Source organism: Grus americana, chromosome 4 (assembly GCF_028858705.1).
Source record: "Grus americana isolate bGruAme1 chromosome 4, bGruAme1.mat, whole genome shotgun sequence".
Lineage (NCBI taxonomy): Eukaryota > Metazoa > Chordata > Aves > Gruiformes > Gruidae > Grus > Grus americana.
In genome coordinates, this window is record NC_072855.1 from 63,940,113 (window position 1) to 63,965,080 (window position 24,968).

Sequence of the window (24,968 nt, forward strand, 5' to 3'; positions counted from 1 at the left end):
TATACAGAATACACAATCAAAAATAATTTAGTAGACCTTTCTGTGCAAAGATACTTTGTACTTCTCAAGTGGTGGCTTCTGTGGCTATCCAAATTTACACAGCAAAACCTGTGACCATTAAATCCAAAGCAGAGGGTTTATCCCAGATTTCTGGCACTTGAATCTTCTGAGAAAATTACAGCTGTACAAGTGGGAGGATGACCATTAACTTAATAGCGTTGTTGACTTAGATGCACACAGGTGAGCAGGGCTTGCCTGTATGTACATTTTTGGAGCTGGCAAGAAGACTCTGAGGATTTTACCATGCTTCAAAATTTCAGTTTTTATAATCTCAGCATCTGACTTTTCAGGTTAAACTGTAGCTTTAAGAGACTATCCTTTCAGATCCTGAGGGAATCAAAGGCATCCACCTCTGAACCATGCTGTCCTCCATACCAGTCTCTTTGAGATAAGGTGGAGACATGGGGGCCCCTGGGGAGCCATTGTGATTGCTAGCTCAGAACATTTTCTCTTTGGCATCCTGCTCATCTTGGGGCACTGTGCCAACTGCAAATTAGGAGTCAGCCTTTCAGTCTTCCATCTAATTCTTTTCCTCACCTGCATTCACACATGTGGAGTCATTTAGTTGTTTTCAGTAGCCTTGAAACATAGCACCCTTAAAAGCTGATGTGTTCCTGTAGGTATTTCTGTGCGCAGACAGGGAAGGATACTAATATTGAGGTAAAGTTTCCCCTCGGCTGATGCCTGCTGATAGACTCTGTGACAGCACTCATCTTGGAAATGCAAAGGAGAGCAATTTAGCTTAAACTGCCATTAGCGTGGTTTGTATTTATAAAAGCTAAGATGTATCGGATACTGAGCTGTAAGAAATTGTGATATTTTAAGGCTCATCAATAATAGGAGGAATGGTATTCAGGAACAAAGGTGTGTCAGTGAAATATAATAAATATATTTCTTTCATGGGGTAGAAATGGAGAAATAAAATGGGGTATCAGGAAACAATTCACCTTATAATACAGAAAATATCATTTTGTTTCTGTTGTGCTATTTAACCCTCTGTTTTGCTATCTATGCTGTGAAACTGTACTGGGGCCAGTTCTCTTTAATATCTTTATCAATGATCTGGATGAGGGGATCAAGTGCACTCTCAGTAAGTTTACAGAAAACACCAAGTTGTGTGGGAGTGTTGATCTGCCCAAGGGTAGGAAGGCTCTACAAAGGGATCTGGACAGGCTGGATCCTTGGGCCGAGGCCAGTTGTATGAGGTTCAACAAGGCTCACTGCCAAGTCCTGCACTTGGGTCACAACAACCCCAGGCAACGCTACAGGCTTGGGGAAGAGAGGATGGAAAGCTGCCCGGCAAAAAAGGACCTGGGAGTGTTGGTCAACAGCCGGCTGAATATGAGCCATCAGAGTGCCCAGGTGGCCCAGAAGGCCAACAGCATCCTGGCTTGTATCAGAAACCGTGTGGCCAGCAGGATTAGGGAAGGGATCGTTCCCCTGTACGTGGCACTGGTGAGGCCGCCCCTTGAGTACTGTGTTCAGTTTTGGGCCCCTCACTATAAGAAAGACATTGAGGTGCTGGAGCATGTCCAAAGAAGAGCAACAAAGCTGGTGAAGGATCTAGAGCACAAGTCTTATGAGGAGTGGCTGAGGGAACTGGGGTTGTTTAGTCTGGAGAAAAGGAGCCTGAGGGGGGACCTTATCACTCTCTACAACTACCTGAAAGGAGGTTGTAGCCAGGTGGGCGTTGGTCTCTTCTCCCAAGTAACAAATGATAGGACAAGAGGAAATGGCCTCAAGTTGTGCCAGGGGAGGTTTAGACTGGATATTAGGAAAAATTTCTTCACTGAAAGGGTTATCAATCATTGAAACAGGCTGCCCAGGGAAGTGGTTGAGTCACCATCCCTGGAGGTATTTAAAAGACACGTAGATGTGGTGCTTAGGGACATGGTTCAGTGGTTGTACTTGGCAGTGCTAGGTTAACGGTTGGACTTGATGATCTTAACAGTCTTTTTCAACCAAAATGATTCTATGAAACAAAAAAAGGAAAAGAATACAACTTGTAGCTGTGAGGCAGTAAGTTGTTTGAGTTTCACCAGATTTTTAAGTAATTGTTCTTTGAAAACAAAATATATGTTCTCTAAGCGTTTAGTAAATGTGAGAATATCTTTTTCCTTCATCTCAAATGCTTGAGCCTTGACAGTTCATTTCCTTTCCTCCTCCCCAATTGTTGGGATAGTAAGCAAACATCACTGCAGATACAGCTATGCATTTAAGTGACCCAACGAGGATGAAAACTCAACAAGTTTTCAGGTCTGAAAAACTTTTACTTCTCTTACTCTTAAATTTCTTAGCATGGAGGAAAGAGAATGGCACTAGGTATGTGTTAGAAGTTTTCAATTAGATATAGGAAAGAGAAAATAATGGTGCGTGCATTTTTGTATATGTGAAATGAAAGTTAATTTCTGGTCAGTGTTGAAGCAATGTAATTCCATTGTCCAAATATTTATGGAAACCAAGAACAAATGGCACTCCAATGCATACTTTGTCTCTGAGTAATAATATTTGATGTTACACAGAGTTCTGAGAAAATAGATGTGTTTTGTTCAAAGTGAAAAGGATAGAGAAAATTGCTTTTGATTTACACCTGCAATGTTTACTATTACTTTGGGGCCACAGTATTGTAGCTTGCCCAAGTTTATTTGAAGTTCACCTGAAAATTTATTAACTCGGTGAAATTCACTTTTCTATATAAGACCTATGTGTCTTTAGTATGACATCCTACAAAGTAAACCTGATTGCCATGTGTATGTATACCCTCCCTTTCCCCAGCTAATTCTTAATTAAGTACTAATTCCTAGTGTCTTAAGATGTCAGTATCAATCAAATTTGAAAGAACTTTGGTTTAGGTGTGTATACAGAAGGGTGTACACTGGAAATTCCTAGCCCTGTGTTCCTTTCTGCTGTGAGATAATCAAAGCTTTAACTTAAGCTGCTAGTACAGAACTGGATTTGAAGACTTTAAGAACCTTTTAATCAGGGTTTGAAACTAAAACTAACATTGACATGCTCTATTAAGAGTATAAATTTCCTTGCTAATGGGAAGAGCTTCTTAGCTTAATTTTAGAGCGAAACAAAACTGCCATTTCCTTGTCCACATTTAGGAAGTGGCTGTTGTATCAACTTGGAGATGATTCATGATCTGATTACGTCATCTTGGTTTGGGGTCTGATCAAATGTGATTAATCCAATAATGCTGTTAATTCATTGATTTAGGGATTTGATTTAAATTACAAGGATAGTTATATCATTCATCTCTTGGTTCTTATAGAAGTAAGTAGTACTTTGGGCTTAAGCAGTAGGCTTACTGTGTTTTAATTTTGCTTATTTAGGCTTTTTTAAAAATCAGCAAAATACAGACAGTAGGGGTTTGGGTTTTTTTATTTTTTGGCAGTATGGTTTAGAGGGAGGAGGCGAATTAGTAGATGACCTGGAGACTGTTTGGCCTGTCCACAAAACTAGAAGTATTTGTCACTCAGAGGCAGCATTCTGCTTAGAGTGAACTTCAAACTAAATCAGCCCGTCTTGAATTTTTAAGTAATTATCCATGTTGATATTTTCTATTAAAGCTCCTTATGGCTCACAGATTAAGTAGATAGACTTTGAGAAAAATATTAATCTAAAAAGGAAAAAAAAATCAAAGAATCTTTACCTTTCCTACGCAGAGACATTTAGGAGCAGATTGTCATATGAACAGTCTGTGTTACGCAGAGGAGAGCTGCTCATCAGGACACTTGTGTGTTCTGACCAGGTCTTACTGGCTGTGGTGTTCAGTGTCCTGTTGATCAACATCACTTTAATTGCTGTTGAAATGACTGAAGCAATTGCATATGTTAATTATCCGTATAACTGAGGTACTACAGAGTGGTGGTTCTGAGCTGTTTTAATTGATTTTTAAGATGTTCCTGGGTTTCAAATAACCACCTGCTGGAACTGCAGTAGTTCAGAAATCCCACTGTCATGCCGCATGGGATTCCTGAGGCCAGCAGTTCACAGGGTCAGTCTAACTTAAAAGCAAGTAATTTTGATGTGCACAGGATTCTAAATGTAGAATGTCAAAATATCTTTTCCCATGAAGCTCCATACCACATGAGGAACTGCTGGGCGGCTGGGGAGTGAGGATACAAACAAGTTATGGCAGGCCCAGCTCATCCAAGCCTTAACACAGTCATCTGGCTTGTTTAAAAAAGTCGCTGTATCTGTACTTCCAGAGGAGCTGGCTACGAGTCAGGCTCAATAAGGAATGCAATTTTTATGCTGACACTTTATATAACATTGGTTTCAGAGTAACGGATGTTAATGCTGCATATCATCTGCATTGTTCTGATAATGACATCAGAAAAAAACACACTGCAAATGTGTGTGTCTAGCCAGAGGGAGCTGTGATTATTTTCTGTCTATCAGGAGCATATTATTAAAATAAAGCCTCTCAGTTCCAGGTCTAGTATGAATAGCTGAGCTAGCCAAATTTATGCATCTCCACATAATGGAAGGGGTTTTAAGACTACGGCTAAACAGTGTGAATCGAATGCAGTCTGTCTTTCTTCACATGAGAAAAATTCAAACCTCTTTCAGAGTCATTTCATTGTCTGTAAGCTTGAATTTAGCACTGTGTCAATGTCCATAAATCTCTCACTTTCTGTGTTTGAAAAAAAAAAAAAAAGTGCCTTGCCCTGTGTCTGGTTAACAAGTAAATGTAATGTTGCTAATTGCTCTTCTGAAATGAGATTTTCTGTTTGAATGAACAGCTGCATTTATTAAAATGTTTCAAAGTCTCTAAATGAGGTGGTCAGGATTAACCAATGCTGTCCAATGACAATGGGCCTTCCAGTGAGATAATGGCCAGAAACAGAATATTAATTGTTCCAAGGCAAATGTGAGAATCCAAATTCTCAGCAAGGTCAGGTATCTGTTTTTAATGACCAGCTTTGTGGAACAAAGAAATTATGTCCTTTTAATTTCAAAAAATAATATTCTCCAAATTTACTTTACATTTTTCCCTGCTCCATCAAAATTCAACTTAGTAGTCCTTAGTCACATAACACAGTTGATTATTCAAATTTTTTGCGGGGGAAACAATTTATAACAAAGCAAATAATAAAATATAGAAACTGCATTTGCGAGTACTGAAAATAAATCCACAGGCAGAGGGATGCAGGCACATTTGGTTTTTGCTTCTCGTTGTTGAAGGCATGTGGAAAAGTTTTGACTTCCATAAGTGAATTGTCAACTACTGGAGGACAGATCTGTTGTAATATGTTGAACTATGTTGAACTGTGCTTAGTATCACATAATATCAAATCCTAAATTACAAACACTAAATTCTGATTTTTATTTCCAATTATTATATACTTTGCTCCATAGTCTTCAGGGAACTGAGCTTACTAGCAGTCAAAAAATGGTTATAATGTAACTTTCTGCATAGTAATTCTACAAATTTGGGTGAGGTTACAGCTCTGCAGTGCTAGCTTCAGTGCCACCATAAAAATTTTACAATAACCTGTCTTCGTGTCATGAAAATTAGCCTTTGCTTAGGACATTTGTCAGGCCACGAGAGCAACTCTTGTATCCTTAGGAACCCAGAACTTTGGAAGATCGCCTGAGCTACTGAATACTTTCCATGGTACTGAGCCATGTCAGATCAAAGTTCATCTCATAAACTGCTCTGTTTCTTTTGCAACTCCTGTTAAGAGGTTTTCAAGGCCTTTATCATACGCTCAGGGAAAGTTTTAGCACTCGTGAATAGACTTACTTGCTCTATCTGACCAGTGATGAAGAGCCTAATTCCTATGTCTCTTGTCCCACTTCTACACTGATGTAAGTCTTCTCATTTTAAAATATTTATTGCAATACAAATGAGGGCAGAATCAGCATGAACGCATAAGCCAGTCGTCATAAAGCAGCAGTATTGGCAAGCAGATACCAGTAGCTGACAGTAACTGTGTCGCAAGCATCAGGTGGAGAATTTGCTAGCTTTCTTTAATCAGTGGCTTTTTCAGGTTACTTCCTGGGTGAAAGAGTGTTTGATACAGTCTTTGAGAGTATTTGTGAATTCATGTAGATCTATGACAGTGAGCCTAAAATGCCAAGAATTTATACTGGAAAATTAGGCTGACTGTGTTTTATCAGTATTGTGATGTTTTACAAGCCTTGGTCTCTGTGTTTTTTCCACTCCCTCCTCCCCTTCCCTTCTGTACAACAGGGATTTGGGAAACAAGTGGATGTGTCATATATTGCCAAACATTACAACATGAGCAAAAGCAAAGTTGACAACCAGTTCTACAGCGTGGAAGTAGGCGACTCGACCTTCACAGTTCTCAAACGCTACCAGAACTTGAAACCTATTGGCTCTGGGGCTCAGGGAATAGTTTGGTAAGTATCAGCAGTTTTGCTTATGCTTTTAAATAGGATTTGCCTTTTGCATTTCTTCACAGTTTGCTAGCCACAGACATTGTCTAAAATTGCAAAAATAACAGTCAGGCAACAAGACATCCTGAGGCAGAAGGAGCCTAGTGGTTTGCTAATAAATTCTCCTGCTGGTGAGAATGATAGTACTAGGTTTGTTTCTCCATATAGGAAAATGTAACTAGCAAGGAAGCGGGAGAAAGATCTTATCATAATTGACAACTCTGGTGCTATTTCCAGAGGCAGTGCAAATAATATCCCAAGTAAACCCTGTAATTTTAGTCTTTGTACACTAAAAGTCACTGAGAGCAATATAGAAACTTGTCACAACCCATAGCATTCTCAAGTATTCAGAATGGAAGCCTTTCGAATCGAGGTAACTGCTAATGTTTCCTTTATTTCTTAAAAGAGACGTTGCAATGATGTGAATAATGTGACCAAAAGACACAAATTCAGTAGCTTTCCGAAGTAATACAAAAGGCTTATGGAATTCAGAATTATTATGTTCAAAAGCTGTGATATCCTGGTTGGCTTTGCCTCTGCATTTTTAGAGATGGCTCTTAAATTTCAGTGGCTTGTATTTAAATGTCTCTGTGCAGGCATTTGTTACCTGTTTAATTACGAGGCATTAGGGTAACCAACATGATCTTTTATCTATAACTTGATCAGAGATGAAGTATAATTCCATCTGTCATCTTTATCAGTGCTCTTTTCTGACTTTGATATAGTGTGTGCTACCTTACAGTTGGAGGCAATGGTAAAGCAACAGGTTCCTTAAATCTAGGGGTAAGTGGGCTTCTGTAGATCATTGGCATTGGCACTATAATTGACAGTGTAACAACAATTAGCAACACATCTTTAGGTCTCACTCTGTCACTTCCTGTGTTTAGTATACTTTGAGGCCACACAAGTCCAAAAATTGATCTAAATTATCAAGTACTTGATTTCATATCTTAAAAGACAAAAGGACTAAAGGTTAGTTAAAAAATCAGCTTTGGGAAAGAAACATACTTTGTGTTGAGTACTATTAATGTTAATTTTGCACTTTTTGTCCACTTCCATATATAGCAACAGATGTTCTTCCTACTTACTATCCTCTATTTGTTTTAGAGGAAAATCAGATTTTGTTGAACCTCTGCAACTGAATTGCTGTAATGATCAATTATGAGCAGCGAAACACCATAGAAGTTAAGCTAAATAAAATCAGTAACATCCTGTGAATTTGGCTTTCAGACTAAGAGTTGACAGGCAAAAATTAAGAATGCCTTAGGAAAGAAAATCAAATGATAAAACAAGTAAGTTGAAGTGAAAGTTAACACAAATCCTCTGAAATGGCTGAGCAGCAGGGAGAGGTCATAAAAGGCCTTTTATGGGTTGATGATACAGAAGCAGAAGTATTACATGATAGATGGGGAAGATAATAAGCATTTTTGCTTAGTAGGTGTTACATTGTAATCTACCTATCATGAGCCATAATTTACCAGAAATACATTTACAAACTATAAGCAAAGCATGAAGAATCAATGGTGAAGTGATAAATTAATGAAAAAAATTGTGAGATAAATATATATAGTTTAGCTAGGGGAAGACAATACATGATTAAAAAACCCCTTCATTTGTGTGTCTACTTGCATAATAATAATAGTAATTATATATTAATATTAATAAGTTTACATACTAAACTTAAGTAATTTAAGTTTCTACTGTAGAAACTTACAGTATTTAAACTATAGATATTTTGATGGATATAGGGTTACATCTAGAAAAAGCAGATTAATTTAAGGGAAAAAATATACTGAAAAACTGCCTATTTGTGGAGTGCTGCCAACTCTGGTGGGGGAGATATTTTGCTCTGCTCATCTTGTTCTTTTGCAAAGAGTAGTCATGAGTAGTGCCTCTATGAAAACAGAGGGAAAAACCTAGGTTATAGTTTCTTTTAGATCCAGTGGCTCTGTTTATACTTAGTGACTTCTTGTTTGAGAAGCATAACAGATCTGGGATGAAATTTTGTCACTTAGTGCCAGAATTAGCAGGAGTGTAGGAGCTGAATAGGTGATTTCTCATTGTTCCCTCTACCAAGGGCAGACACAGGATAGTTCAGAGGGGTTTAGGCTTAGACTTCTCATGGCATGCACTATTTCTGGATTTTGCTTCCAGATAATTGTAGGTAAAAGAACACTATCTGCTGGCTGGCTGGCTACCCAGCTATTGGAGATAGGTTTAGTGCATAGTGACATCTGTTTTTATGGAGTGATAAAGGTAGAGTATTACTGGTAAATGCTAACTACCCTTTCAGGACTGAGCTGCTGCCAGCAGTTGCAGCCAGTGACCTGCTTATTGACTAGTCTAAATTTTTGCAGCTTGACAAGTGGAGTCCATGCTGTGTTCCCCATGCTGGAAGAGCTGAGCTCCTGATGACTTTTCTGCTTTGTCTAGTATACTTGGCCACACAACTGTAATTCCCACATCTTGAGAAAAAAGGGCCTATTTAATAATAGATTTTTCAATAATTTGACATCAAATCTCTCAGCACCGATCAGATGCAAGATATTCCATGCCAAGGACTGCCTCAGCACTAACTTCAGGAACAGAATCCACTTGCTAGCAACAGCTTCCTTCTTGGATGCGGGGCCCCACGTGCCCAGCACGCTTGCTGCCTTAGCACCTTGCCAGATATACTTGGACAGGCAAGCTGTCTGCAGCCCAAGAGTAGTAGATGCAGATTGTAGATGCAGAGGGAGATGGAGGAGAGAAATTATGCTTTTCAGGCTACTCTGGAAGCTGGTGTTGCAGGGTTCCTAGGCAAAGCCACAGAGTACTGAAATCTTTCTCATACAATTCTATAAATAGATGTCAACATAAGCAGGAGAATTTCAGTGGAAAATAATTCATGTCATGCAACAGAAGCAGGCATGGGAAGTGGGGAATGTGGTTATGAAAGAAGTTTGGACTTGATTTCACTTGATTATTCTGAAAATTACATCAAAACCAAAATAATTTTCTTGATATGGAAGCATTAAAGTTATTAATGTCTTCAGGGGAAGATAATTATTAAATTATGTGAAAAAGTGAAAGCCATATGGTGTGAGTGTTAGTTATAATTGTCATTGTGCTCATGTGAAATAATTATAAACTCGGTGAGAAAGTGGTATTGGCTGTAGACGTAGTCCATTCAGTACCTTTGGAAATTAATTGTGGGAGCTTTCAATGGGATTTGTGTTAATTATGTTCACAAAATTATTTTTGCCAGCAGGAACAAAGCAAGCTGCTTGGAATCTCTTGAGCAGGGAAGTTCCTCTTCACTCTGCAAAAACTACTCTTAATGGAAGTATGGTCTGTTTGCTCACTGTACATCACACTGACATCTGTGAGAAAGACTATATAGGGTGTGTTTGCATAAAATCTTCATGTTGTTATAGGCATGATGACAATGGGACATAGCTGAAGCAGGGCTTGTAGTTTATTAGACCAAGCTGTAGTTGTAAAAACTATGCAGGCTTTTAACTGCATGAGTTGATCTTCAAATCTGTGATAGAAACAGAAAACGTCAAAGGTAAAATGAGTTGAGAACAGTTTTCTGAGTTTAATTAGATACACACCATTTAAACCACTGAGAGAAGAGATAGTTAATACCCCTCTGCAATTTTGGAGGGGAGTTGACAACTACCTTGTTTTACAAGGGGGAGAGAGAGAGAGAGACAGGTCACTTTCAGCCTGTGGGTACGGATGGGTTAGATGAGGGTGGAGGGAGAGGAATTCTCATGTTCCATAAAATCAACAGAAATATGCTGAGATTGGAGTGGGTGTTTCTTTGTGTTTTAAATGAATGCTTTTTGCCTGGAAACAAGGCAATTGATCTGTAGGTTTTCTGCTGTGGTTTGCAAGCTATCATTTTTTATATTGCCTGTGATATTTTTGATACTGCCTACGATGTCTAGAAAAATGATGTTGTATAGGAATATTTCAAAAGCAATTTGAAGGGGCTGTGATACTTTTTGAATTTATGACAGAAGCAAGGGTGAAGTCATTTTCCATGGCAGGTAGTGAAGACAGCACTTAGAGGCTTGAGGATACAAGTAATTAAAATCTTAGAAGCAGCTTATGAAGACATTTGGCCTGGTTTACGACCACATTGGTGCCTATACCTCTGTGAATTATCAGGAGAAAGTGTTAGCTTTGAAGACAGAGTTGTCTGGGTGAGTATCAAATAGATAAGTCTGATGATGTCTTTCAGCTGAAAACCTGAATGTTTATCTTGCTCTTTTCTGAAGAGTGAAGACGGACTTTCATGCTGTATGATGTTGGGATGTGGTCTAATGACATCAGCTAGACCAGAGGAGTGTTAGCTGGGAAGTGCTTTATGCTATCTAGTTTATGCAAGAGGTTTTTGTGTTTTGGAGTAATGTTTGGGGGGAAGGGAATGGGAGCAGGAATGATGGTTTGAGGATAGTTTTGAAGAGTCTTGGTAGCTCTTCAGTGAATGCATTATAAATTTGGAATGATATCTCATCTGCAAATATAGAGGAGACTATAAATATATTCTTGAAGTAGTAAATTGGGCAATTTGTTGTGGGTTTTTTTTCTTGGAATTAGTAATTTGATTTGATGATATCTTTGAGCCTGAATATGAAGGAGATTGCAGACTCTTTTTGTGTTACCTGTAACAGGTAGAGTCAGCAAGTCAACTGATAGCTTGCTATGTTGCCTAAGGTTACCGTAGGTTCTCCTTTGCTGATTTAATTGTAATTTGGTGGTTGAATCTTAAGGAGTGCAGAGTTCTTTCAGATCGGCATGTTGTGATGGTGGTGCTTGTTCTGGCTTGTATAACTGCTGATTCTTTTTCCAAAGTAATCATAGAACCATAGAATCAATTAAGTTGGAAAAGACCCTGAAGATCATTGAGCCCAACCATTAACCTAACACTACCAAGTTCACCACTAAACTGTGTCCCTAAGTGCCACATCTATGCATGTTTTAAATACCTCCAGGGATGGTGACTCAACCACTTCCCATAGTGTTCAAAGGCCGGAGGAGGAGTGTGACAGATATTGTCCACTACAAGATGTCTGATATGAAGCTTTTTTGTTGCTGTTCTTGGAACTATCATAGGGAAGTGTCCTGTTGTGTCATGATACTGGTAATGGAAGTTTTTTTTAAGATGGACTTGGCTAAAACTTCCTCTGATTCTCTGTATATTCATGTATTATATATACTAAGACAATTATTATAGGGAAACCTCTTCCATCCTATAGAGCTCTGGTGAAGGTCTTTGAAGATATGAACATAGTCCATCAATAGAACCACTTAAAAATAGATTCTAATTTGACTACCTTCTGTGTGGAATGTGCCTGTAAATGATGAAGAGGATCGGATCTTTGAGTTTGCAAAATCACTTGAACTCTTTTGTATGATGGTTATCCTTCATTTCTGGTTTTGTGTAGCACAATTGACTCCTGATCTCAGTATAAGGTTCTAAAGTGATATTGCAATGGGAATAATGGTAAAAGCCATAGAAAAGAGGACCTGACACTTCTGAGCATAATCAATTCTGAGCCCACACTGATCAAAGAAGAAGAATAGTCTATGCTTTTGTTACAGTGCAATGGAAAAGGGACAGAGAATAGTGGACATCTCAGTATCTTACGGTTAATGCACAACCTTATTTGTATTGTTTAGTTGGACACTAGTTTATTAAAGTTCTTGAGAGATCAATATATTTCTCCATTGTGACCCTGCTGTCCTAGTAATATTGTTTTTGTTTCTTTATGCCACTGAATTGAAATACTATATTCCTTGATAGAGATCAGCATTTCCACTTGTATAAACTAGCATAGTTCCATTGAAGTTCAGAGGTGTTCTCATTGTGGGGTAGATCACTAATTTTCCTCAGAAGAGGAGAACAAAGAATACGTGTCATTCAGACAAAAAATGAAGTGAACCATGTACCCAGATATGCCTAGAATTTCAGTGGCCCTGAAGAGAGTGGAAATGTTAATTTTGTCAGTCCCAGTCTCTCCTGTGAATCAGTACCGAGCATATGTCGTGAGTTCAGTTACTTGCATTTCAGTTACACAGTCACATCTCGCAGACTTTTTGTGCTTAACATTCTGTCAGCTGGCACTCCAGATTTATCCCGTTCTGTTAAAGATTCTCCAAATTGTGTCCATTAGTTCAGCTTGCGTTCTCTTTCTCATGCTGTTGTGTGCTTTGCTGATGTGCTTTGACGCTCCGCTCCTGAGGAGGTTTTTGAAGACAACCTTCAGAGATTTTTACAAGTGTTTTGTGAGAGAGTAATGTAGAAAATAGCTGTCAGTGTGTACTGTGAACTATTACTGTACTGTTAGTGAAATAAGCATGTCAATTTAAACAAATTATTGGGTGTTTCCCAGTGCTAATATAATCTCTTACAATGGCAACATCTGATGAGATTTATTTTTTTTTCTCCTGAGAATAATTGGTTTAAACTATTGCCAGAATATTTTTTCTTCACTTTGGGAAGTTCTTAAATGTTGAAATACCCACAAACTCAAAGCGAGTTTCAAGCCTCACTCATTCATTCATTTGTACGTTGCAGGATTTTTCTCCAACTACCAATTTGCATTCGCATTGTAGTATTCTTTGGATTTTCTAGCATGCTGTTGCTCTGAAATGCCAAAAATTTAACTGCGTGTATTCGGCCATTGATCACCATCTGATGTACATCTAGAACAGTACATTCTGGTTTGTTCTCATATATCTATGCCTTGATTCTTCAGAAAGAGAACAATTTCCTAAATGTATTTGGAATCTGAATGACCAGCATGTGAATTTTAAGGTGCTGAGAATCTCCCAGTGGGAACAGCAAAGATTGAGTATCTCTGTGGATTTGAGCTCTAGAATATTGAGTGAAGGTGCGTATCTGAGTTGGTCAGATTTGTGTTTCTTAAGGTGATGTTATTAGAATTTGCATAGTAACACATATTCAGAGACAGTTTGCTTGGACAGGGGGTGAGAGGAGACAGCAATGTCTTGCAATGCTCTTGCTAATGACTCAGCAAAGAACTTAGCTTGAATGTGGAGAGACTGCCACTAGGATCATAGGGAACAGCTATCATATGTCAAACTGTACATAACACGTCTGAAAAATGAGACAATTGTTTTTAAGAATAAGCAGCTTCTATTCCATGTTTGCTTTGATTCTTACAACTTCTTCTATCTACTAGTATCTTTAAAAGAAGCAAAAAAAGGTATATATCCAGTAGCAGTGCATGAAGACACCTGAGGCAGGAAGAAGACCTGGTTTTATATGACAGGGGTACCTCAGATGTAATGTTTGAGCAAGAATTGTTGTATCTTTTTTTTTTTTAAAAGGTCTGATGTAATTACTTGCAAAAAATATTTCTCAAGTTTTTGTAATGTCCTTTTTCTATCTAACTGCAGAGATTCTTGGTAGGCAGGAAGTCACCACATATTTCATGTTTGTCTTCTCAGGTTTCCTTTCCCTTTGCTAGTACACAGAAATCTAAAATGTAATTTAGGTTCTGGTAATCACAAATGATATGTAATAAAACATGCCACAGTATGCTCTCCTAGCAAAAAGATCTGGGTCTCCGTCTCTAAAATATTCAGACTGCCTATATTTCTGACTGTGCTTTTTCTTCTTTTCTCCTTAAAGAACTTGTATAGTTTCCATGACTACAGTAGTTAAGCAGGCAAAATCTATTCCAAATTTTCTCTCTGCAAGTTTATGAAAACAAATGTAAATACGCTGGTGTAGAAACTATCTCTGCACAACCTGTTTTTGTGAACCCTGACAGCAATACTCACTTTATTTGGTCATAAACCACAGTACTGTAAAGGCACTGTCAGGCTCATTTGAGAGCGTTGACACCCAGGATTTTGGGTTGGATCAGTACAACTCTTAGGTATAGAGCAGGTTTGTTCATAGCCATGACTGGATAAGCATCTATGATCCTGTTAGAGCCATTAAAAAATTATCAGCTGTTTGTAAATGCTGTGGCTGCAGAGAAGTAACTGATGTTTGTGTAACTTAAGCTCTTTCTGTGTTGGCTAATTAAAAACTCAATTTAATTTACACTTTTTGCTATCAGGCAAAAAGTAACATTTTATACCTCCCTTTACAGATGTCAGGCACACCTCTGCTCCTACCCAGTCAAAAGCCTCCTTTTGGTCACTGCCAGATCTCCCTTTTCTCACACTTGTTCTATCTCACTCCTACGCTTCGACATAGATTTTTTTTGCAAGACTGTCCTTGCTTCTCCTGTTGTGTCAGATTGTCTGCCTGGAATTCATTTGCTGAATTTTGTTCAAAGAGGAAATCAGGGTTGGAATGAACTACTGTCAGTGCATTGCAGCCATTCCTTAGCTGAATTCAGATTTATCTTTTTATTTCATTCACTTGAAATCCTGTCACCACTAAAATGAAGACTGTTGCATCATTGTAACTGATTACCATGTGTTTAACATGAGAGCAACTGCACTAAACACTTCTGTTCCCTCTTAGGGACAAGAGATTTCTTCTGTGATAGAATAGCTATGACCATATGGAAGGAGAGAGGTAGGGCTGTAGGACAGAGCATCTAAATAAAAGGGCAGTTGTCAAACCAAAGAAGCAATGGAACCAGAAATAAAAAAAACTGGAACCAGTCAGCAAGGAAATGTAGCTCAGATAATTCAGTTTTCTCTGTTGATACTTATTCTCTGACATTAATGTGGTCTACAGATTTTCACAGTGCTTCACAGAAAGCAAAAAGTTGTCCCTTGTCCCAAAACCTGCTCTCCTTAGACAATCATAAAAACCAGTGACAGCCAAAAAAAATTGGAATATAATAGAAGTTGTGCAAAATAGACAATATGAAACAAGAGATTGTGTATGAAGCCTAGGTGAAATTTGTGAGCAATGTGAGACATACCTGGCATGACATGAGTGGGAAAACTCACCAGAATGGGCAAGACTTAGTGATAAAGAGAGACACAGTTAGGAAGGGAAGCAGAGAGGATAAAGGCTCAAAGGCAGGAGTGGAAAGCAAGTGGCAAACAGGCCATTGAGATTTTTTGTGTTTTGTGGGATTTTGTTGGGGAGGTTTGGTTGGTTTGCTTTGCTTTTGCTTTTTTTCTTTTCTGGATTTATGGTGTTACACTTTTCCATGCAAAACTGGTTGGTGCCCATTTACAAACTGAAAGTAAATTTTGTAGCTCTGGAGTTGCTAATTCACGATGAGCCACAGAAGGGGGTAGCATTTCTGATTCAAACAAAAATCTTGTTTTAAAATTGTGTCAGAGCATCTACATCTTGAAATTTCTGGTGTAAAAGGGAAACCCAAAAACCTAAGTAATTTTTAATTTTGTTCCTGTTGAACAAAGGCATTTTGGCTTGTTATACAGCAGGTAAGACATTTTGTATCCTTACAAACCCTCAGTTTTACCTGCTAGCATCTTACCTGTGTCAGAGATGTCCCTCAGTATGAGAGACTGTAGATACAGAATTACCCCAGTTGGACAAGAGAGTACCGAATGAGTTAGAGCAACCTGGGTTGGTTGAGTTAGTGTCAGCATAGGGGCAGGCTGTGGACTGACCCTTTGGCTGGGAGGGTAAAGGTGACATATGTGGCAGCATTGGCTTTCTTCTCTCCCTGAGCAGCACCAAGTGATGTTTTGGCATCTCTGATCTTCTGTTTCTGTCTGCTTAGAATAGCCTTGTGGAGATTGCAGGATTAGTTTTGGGAAACTAGAACCTGAGTAGCCTTTTAGGGTTAACCTTTTTACGTTGACTTTTTTTCCTTCAGTGATGATCACTTTGCAGATGATGACTTGCTGACAATACGATTTTAGTGTTTGGTTGAATTTTGATTTTTAATCAGTTGAGAAATGCAGCGAGAAAGGTTGTGAAATAGTGTTTCTTTTTCTCCAAACTGACAGCTTTGTTCTGTTTGTCAGGCAAGTCAGCAAGTCTTTTAAATTATAACTGTGAGGTGGCTATGGAAGATAGTAGATGTTTTCTATTTCAGTTTGTAGGTCCAAAAATAACAGATTTATCATGTGACTGACAGTTTGAATGTGCTAGGTACTCAACTTCTGCAGGTGCACAGACTCTGCCTCAATGTCTGCATTTCCCTCATCTTGTTAATTGCCATTAAATGAGGAAACTGGACTTTTTCTGGCTTTGCTGTTTTGATGCTTGACACAACTTGAAAACTGTCCAAAGTTTATATATCCTGCTGACAGTTCAGAGCACTGAATGTGAGATCACTTTGCCAGATTCAGTGTCTTATACCCATTCTTCAAATACTGGGCAAACATTTACTCAATATGGTTTAACTACAAATCATGCTTTAACTTCCTTTGCCCATATATTTTCTGCCACTGAATATTGATAGGGAGCCCCAGCTCTGATCCATTTTTCAGATTTTTACCTTGCTCTGACTTCAGTAAATCCTTGAGCATACAAAGAGTGAGTAGTGTAGCATACTTTGGAAACCACAAGATTGTCATCTCTTACCTGTCACGCACGTAAGGGAAAGCATTTTAGCCTAGAGCCCTTTTAAAGCAGAATGGAAAAAACACAAACCCTTGGCTTCTTTCACTGACCAGATTGAATTTTCTAGGCTGGCAGTTAACAAAAGTTATTGTCAGCTAGCAGACCATATAGTCAATTAGTGACAAGAGAAATGCAGAACCAGAAAGTACTGCCTGACCAATCTCATAGCCTTCTGTGATGGCATGACTGGCTGGGTGGATGAGGACAGAGCCATGGATGTTGTCTACCTCGACTTCAGCAAGGCTTTGGACACCGTCTCCCACAACATCCTCATAAGCAAGCCTAGGAAGTGTGAGTTAAATGAGTGCACAGTGAGGTGGATTGAGAACTAGCTGAATGGCAGAGCTCAGAGGGTTGTGATAAGCAGCGCAGAGTCTAGTTGGAGGCCTGTAGCTAGCGGTGTGCCCCAGGGGTCCATACTGGGTCCAGTCTTATTCAACATATTCATCAATGACCTGGATGAAGGGACAGAGTGTACCCTCAGCAAGTTTGCTGATGATACAAAACTGGGAGGAGTGGCCGACACACCAGAAGGCTGTGCTGCCACTCAGCGAGACCTGGACAGGCTAGAGAGCTGGGCAGAGAGGAACCTCATGAAGTTCATCAAAGGCAAGAGTAGGGTCCTGCACCTAGGGAGGAATAACCCCACGCACCAGTACAGGTTAGGGGTTGACCTGCTGGGAAACAGCTCTGCGGAGAAGGACCTGGGAGTCCTGGTGGACAAGCTCTCCATGAGCCAGCAGTGTTCCCTCATGGCCAAGAAGGCCAATGGTATCCTGGGGTGCATTAAGAAGAGTGTGGCCAGCAGGTCGAGGGAGGTTATCCTGCCCCTCTAGTCTGCCCTGGTGAGGTCACGTCTGGAGTGCTGTGTCCAGTCCTGGGCTCCCCAGTTCAAGAAAGACAGGGAACTACTGGAGAGAGTCCAGCGGAGGGCTATGAGGATGATTAGGGGACTGGAGCATCTCTCCTATGAGGAAAGGCTGTGAGAGAGCTGGGTCTGTTCAGCCTGGAGAAGAGAAGACTGAGAGGGGATCTCATCAATACTTACAAATATCTAAAGGGTACATGTCAAGAGGATGGGGCCAGACTCTTTTCAGTGGTGCCCAGGGTCAGGACAAGGGGCAATGGGCACAAACTGGAACACAGGAAGTTCCATCTGAACATGAGAAAAATCTTCTTTATTTTGAGGGTGACAGAGCAGTGGAACAGGCTGCCCAGAGAGGTTGTGGAGTCTCCTTCTCTGGAGATATTCAAAACGCAGCTGGACATAATCCTGTGCAACCTGCTCTAGGTGATCCTGCTCTAGCAGGGAGGTTGGACTAGATGATTTCCAGAGGCCCCTTCCAATCCCTACCCATCTGTGATTCTGTGAAAAGGATTCTACAACTGAGTCACTCTGAGAGCCAAGTATAAAGAAGTAGCAGAGTATATACAGATGAGAAGTATGTAAACATACTTCATATTCAGCATCCTCATGAATATTTTAGTCACCAGGCAAACTAAAAAGGCATCCATTACGAGAGGCATGCCAGGCGATATGTGAACAGTATAGCTGTTTCCACATTGCCTTTCCTACTGTATCCCTGCACCGTATTTGTGAGTGAGAATGGCTATGGGAAAAGAGTTTATCTTACATCAATATACAGAACTGATCAGTGGATTCCAAAATAGTTCTTGTTAGGGCATCACCAGCTCATGTAATTAGAAAGATTACAATGAGGTTCAAGCTGCAGATGAGAAAGTCACAGAGATATTTGTGTGTACAACTTCAGCCAAAAGAGCATAATCTTGCACATCTGAATTGTCAGCTCAGTCAAGAGATTTTGGTCTATGCAAGATGTGGAGCTTCTGTATACACAGGCTTGTGGTTTGTGGTGGTGATGGAGCTGGAGAGGATAGTCATCTTTAAAAACTGCTAGATGGAAAAGCACTTTGTTAACATGAACAAATTTGATACTTTTATGTCTGGAATTGTTTTAAAAGAAGATATCAGCAGAGCAGGTTCAGCCTAGTAGCAGAAAAATTTGTCAGTAAGGAGTTGAGGGCAAGTTTTACTGCAGATCCTCCTTTTTCTTAATAGATTCCAGCTTGTGGTTCCTCTTTTTCCAAGCAGTTTTCCAAGCACGTAGCTTCTTTTGCCACATAGTGAATTATTTTGTTATTTTACAGTTTTACCCAGTAATACAATTGGTGAAATTATAATATAGCACATTTGGAGCAATCAGTGACAGATGTTGAGTCAACTTTTAATGTAAATATGTTTACTAAAAATAAGCATTCCAGCCTTTTTTTTTCTGTGCAACTTCTTTTACATTGTCTTATGTATGATGGCTCGATCATCTTCCTTCAGACCACCCATCTGAAAATTTGGCAGATAAGAGCTGTCTCAGCATGACTGAATTGTAAAATAGATTTCACAGCAAAGTTTTCAAATCTAGTTGCCCTCAGAAATACAAATTCATTGTGCTTCCTGGTTTATTTTAGCTGGAAAGGGCTGCTTGGCTTTGACATTTCAGGCAATCACTGTGGTGCTTTAAACAGAATGAGTAATATGGATTCAAAATTGGACTGCAGATGTCAAAGATATGAAAATTATAATATTCTAATCCTTTATGGGTGACAGTAAAGGGACTGGATAAGTTGTGGGCTTGGACTTCGTGTTTGCCTTTTTAAGAACAAGCATGAGTGCATTTGGATCTCTGAACAACTTATTTAAGGTCATAAATATGTAGGCATACACGATCACAGATTTGTCTGGGGAAAGAGTCCTGTTGAAGTAGTTTCTTCTAGCTGTGGTGAAGGTTTGTCTGTTTGACTCCCGTTTCAATAAGCACGGTTATGACAGGACATGTGAGCAGTGGGGGTTTTTGGGTGATGGGGTTTTTTTTGTAATTTCCATACATTTTCAGACAGAAATGTGTGTAGAGCTCTTTAAATCACCTTTTCTTGTTTAATGTATGGATTATCAGAGAGATTTGGTCTGATTTCTGAAAAAATGTAGCTCAACTAAAACATATTTCCATTTAACCAGGGCCTTTACAGAGCTGTATTTTGCAAGGTGGGAAATAGAATAAGCATGTGGTAGTGAAGTGAGGAAACCTGTTTTAAAATGCTACAGTAATAATTTCAGTGACACTATAATGAAATAATATAGGAGACGTGGACATTTTTTAGTCAAAATGTGCCACATATGCTGTTCTCTGTTCTAAAATATTTAATATCTAAATGTAAAATCTATATTATCAATTGGACAATAAACTTCTTCATTTTCAGAGGACTTTATTTCAGTATCAGAACTGTAAGTCTTACAAGTGAAGTTTGAGAGCAAGCATTTTCTAGTGCAGTACACTAAGAGTGTCGAGCAGCAGAGAGCAAGACATATCTTTTCTGTTTTTAACTGGATTTTGTCTGCCATAAATTTATCAAATATATGAAAGCATGTGTACACTGAGCGGTGGGCCTGATACTCTAAGAGTTTTCTTTGAAAAGAAGACTGTCTTTCCTCATGAAACACTGAAATGTAAAATAGAGCCACACATTTTGAACTTTTGTCTTAAATCATGCAGTTTTAATGGTACGTCTTGGAAGTTTAAGTGCTCCAGAATTCACTGAATAATTTTGACAGCAATGTTGAATCCTCATTCAAGGACTAGGAAGATAATCCAAACCAATTCACGCTGTCCTCTCTCACGTTACTTCATTCCAATACAGGATAAGAGATCACATGTTGAATATTTGGCAGTGAGTTACCTTGCTTTGGCTGCAGAGAGGGGACCTGCTCCCATTTAAAATGTGCTGAGGTGACAGCTTAGTTGAACCTTTCTTTTTGTCTTTGCTACTTAGGTTTCATGTCATCTTGGCATGTGAAGGGGCTCCAAAGGGCACCAGCTGGAGCACCTTGCTGGCAAGGTGTTTGCTGCAGCAGGATGCCTGTGTTTGACTCCCCTGCTGCGCTTCATCACGTGCAGTCTTTGCTGCCCCATGTAGTGCAGGAAGGAACAGAATGTTTTGAGCTCAATCAGTAATCTCTGCTGTGATGAGGAAGCTCACGGAAGGTCTTGGAGGCTGATTTATTTATTCTGTGAAATGTCCATGGTGATAGTAAAAAAGTAAATGATGACTTGGGTTGCAGCTGGGGAGGCAGCTCAATTGTATTTCCTAATCCAACTGTTACCAGCTGATTGCAAGAAGCTGTGAGCTGATGGAAACTCAAAACAAATAGCTGGAACTGTACGGTAACAGCAGCCATCTATTATGAAACTATGTTGGTCTCCTTAAGCATCAGCTCTGGATATTGTCTCAGAGGCCACTGAATTTCTCTGCATTTTGAGAAGAAATAGACCTGATCCAAAGTGTAGAGTAGCCATTCCTGACAAGTCTGCAACTCATTAGGGTCATATTGGTTATTTTCTGGGTTTTCAGCACACAGGCTTGGTTCCAAACCTAGTAAGGACATTGAAAGGCTATTGTTCATTACAGTGGCCTTTGACTTGTACTGTTTGGGGGAAACTGCTTCTGCATGTTGGTGCACATATGGAATTCTTTTCTTTTACGTCGTTTTCCTGGAAAACATTCACTATTTTTAAAGATACTTTCTGAAGAGAAGTTTTCACTCTAAAAAAATTTATTTTTTTCTGTTTAAAAGTAGTTATTGAATAGAGGAATACGCACTGTTTGTAAATTGAAATGTATCAATGTCTGCCTTTAGAAACTCAAAATTACATATCAAAAGGAGAAAAAATGTAAGAATGAGGTCTAATTTCATTCTAATTTCATTCTAAAATTTTGACTGATAAGTGAGGTCAACATAAAAAGCAAAGAAAACCCACAAAAAAGTGTTACCAGAATACACTTTAAAATTTGCTTAAAGCAAAATAATTTTTTCACTCTTTTTGTTAGAGTACTTGTCTGAAATGGGACCTTAAGTAGAGAGAAGAAGAAGCACCTAAGATATTTTATGGTTAAAGTTTCATAAACCACTTTTACAGAAATTTTGCTTGATACAGGAAAAAGAGATTTGGCTCTTGTCATTCTTAAAAATGACTTCTTCAAAAAGTGCAGTAGTGATATTTATCTGAAACTAAGGCCAGGGAGTCTGAAGTCCAAGAAATTACTGTGAAAAGTATTTATATATACATCCACTTATGCTCTTCTTTTTATGTATATGTGTATATACATTTAGATGTGTATCTGTGTGTGTATATAGAATATGTTCTGCTCCATATATCAGTGGTGATTGTTGAGGATGAGCTATCATTAGCATTCTTGTTAAATGTGATTTTCAAGGTTACCAGTGCTATCTGCTGATGGAGATGTCAGCACTAAATAATCAGGGTATTTCAAATAGATCAGTGCTTTGTTTAACAAGATGAATTTGAGCTTTTTTTCCGGCTTGCTATGCTGGGATGAAGGAAATAAGGCAAAATGCTAATGTCAGTAACAAAACTACCTTTACTTAGAAAGATCAAGTAATGCAGATATAAATAGCAGTGATTCATAATAAACCAAGTTGCAGCTGGAGTCTTTCTGGAGGAAGACAGAGATGACCAAAGTTTGACACTTTAGAAAGTGGGTGTAATATTAAGTAGCTTTTCATATTTGTCACTATATATATATATATATATGTGGTGATAGGTAAGAGGAACAGTGTCCCTTGGATTTCTACAACATTCAGTGAAGAGGCTTTCTTCATATAGAGAGCTGCTTGCTGAGATTGCTGAGAGTCTCCATTTCACAGCCTGCCTCAGGAGGCTGGGAGCTTCCCTTCCTGTTTCAGGCTTCCATTCCATCATCTGAGAGCTAATAATAGTACTTTAATGAAGTAGTGGCTTGAGAAAGGGTAAGCATCTTGAAAAGGATGTGTGTGCCCCATCTGAAGAATCCTGAAACTAAAGACTATTGAAAATTTCCATTTGTTATCCTAGGAACCCATCTCTAAGAGTTGATTTAAACAATATGTGTTTTCTGTGGGTTTGGCAGTCTGTTCTGGGGTAGAATATCATGCAAATGATAAATGTTAAGTTTCATTGTTGCTTAAAAGAGCTATTCCTGTATGGGAAGAATAATTTTAAGTATTTACTTGGTAAGTGTCTATTGAAATAGAAACTTGGACATGAAACTAGAATGCTTTTCTTTGCTTTTTGAAATAGGTATAAAAATGAATCCCTGGTTCTTTAAGTGTATGATAACAGAGCATTGCTCACCGATCATTACAGTCTGAACTCACATACAGTATTAGTGGTAAATGATGATCTAGGTTTGTGTAAATCTAACTAGAATGAGTTTCATTTATTTCCTTTTTTTCTTTTCCCCTGCTGAAGTCAGCAAAGAGTCTTGTTAAATAGCTTTAATTACATATATCTCTTGGTAGTCATGAATTTATATTCTCATCTGGCTAAAATTTTTTATCTCTCCTAAATAGGTTCGTTTCAAATTATTTACAGTTTAAGAAGGCATTTTTAACACTAACATTTACCTTGCCAAACTAGCTGTAAACAGAATTTATAGGGAGTTTATTTACTACATTTTCTGTCTATACAGCTGCCAGAGATGTGGTAGTAAACTTGGAGGATTTTTCTGAACTCACGTTGCAGTAAAACTATCATTTTATTACAAGACCGGGGTGAATTATAGTCTCTGTTATAAAAAAGGGCAACTGTATAAATTAAAAAAATAAATTCATAGTTGAGCAAAAGCTGTTATGATAGAGTTTCCAGAGAAAGAATCACAGGCTTTTAGATGCAAGTCCAGTCTCTTATTGGAGATGTTGAAACTGACTTTCACGCTCAGCCTTTTCATAGCAGTTCACAGACACTCATTACTCTCTCTCTCTTATTCCTGCTCCCTTGAGTCACCTGTTTATACAGCCACTCTTCTGCCAGTGATTGAAGTTTGTCTTAAGAAGGCTGATATATCATCAATACTAACCTTGGTGTCCCAAGGTAAGGATTTTGTGTAGCAAGGACCAGAGAGAGGACCTACATGTGGTATCTGTAATTTCATTGTAGTAAAATGCGTAGTTGGCTGTCTGTAAACAAAAGCTTCTCTCTGGTGAATAGAAAAAAAACCCATCAGTGCTATTAATTTACTCAGTGCAATGAATTTACCTATTGACTTCTTGAAGTAGTTGGACACCTTCCATTTGATAGAAGACAATGATAGAACTGGAGTCAAGATCCTTGTATATCAAAGTAAATATCCCTGTACAAAGGATTACTTTAGTTGTTTTATTTTCCTCCACAGTATGTAAAGGACTGGGAATGGATCATAAAAGCCAAAGGCTTAAGAAGCCTTTGGGTTTTATGATTTTAGATGGATGCTTTTTTATCTCTTGCTTTGACGGTGAGAGAAAATTCAGAAAAGCAAATGGAGATCAGAAACTGGAGAAAATGGCTGCCCAGACAAACTTTCAGTGTTACTGTTTTCTAACTCCTAGTCAGTGATTTTATGATGTAACTAATGAGATTAAAAAATGAGAAAAGATTATTAAAAATATTCAAAGTACTCTTACATAGCTCAGATGAGTCTCATGTAGGCTTTTCTTCTTAGAAGAAGTTGGATGATCAAGGAATATGGATTAGTGGAGGGATCTGTCTGCTGAAGTATATTTGCAATATATGTCCATGAATGATAGAGACAAAACATTTAACTGTTGAAAGATGATGTCTTTTAAACCCTTTGGCTTTTCATGTTATTTATTCAATACTTTCTTAATGGAATTAAGGGGTATTTTAGTTGTGGCCTTTATGATGCCCTGTGGCTGAAGTAAGTGAGAATGAAAGACACAATTCTTACAGTTGCTACAGGAGGTTTGCTTTCTGCTATGTACTATTAGGCTGTAAATCACACATTTATTCCTCCTAATGTAAGGTTTAGTTGAGTGAAATTCTCTGGCCAGAATGAAGTCAAGTAAGATTGGATCTTTGATAGCCTTATTACCTCAGCTGCTTCATATATGCTTTAA

General features: G+C 38.6%; 1 protein-coding gene across 8 annotated transcripts in view; it reads left to right on the forward strand.

Moving 5' to 3' along the window:
* The window catches only part of MAPK10 (mitogen-activated protein kinase 10), a 185,678-nt gene that overhangs the window by 87,688 nt on the left and 73,022 nt on the right, over positions 1-24,968 (forward strand). For all 8 annotated transcript variants that reach the window (XM_054823799.1, XM_054823798.1, XM_054823800.1 and 5 more), the window contains one exon: positions 6,266-6,435. In XM_054823799.1, coding sequence (XP_054679774.1) covers positions 6,266-6,435 — 170 coding nt within the window. The remainder of the gene's footprint in view (positions 1-6,265; positions 6,436-24,968) is intronic.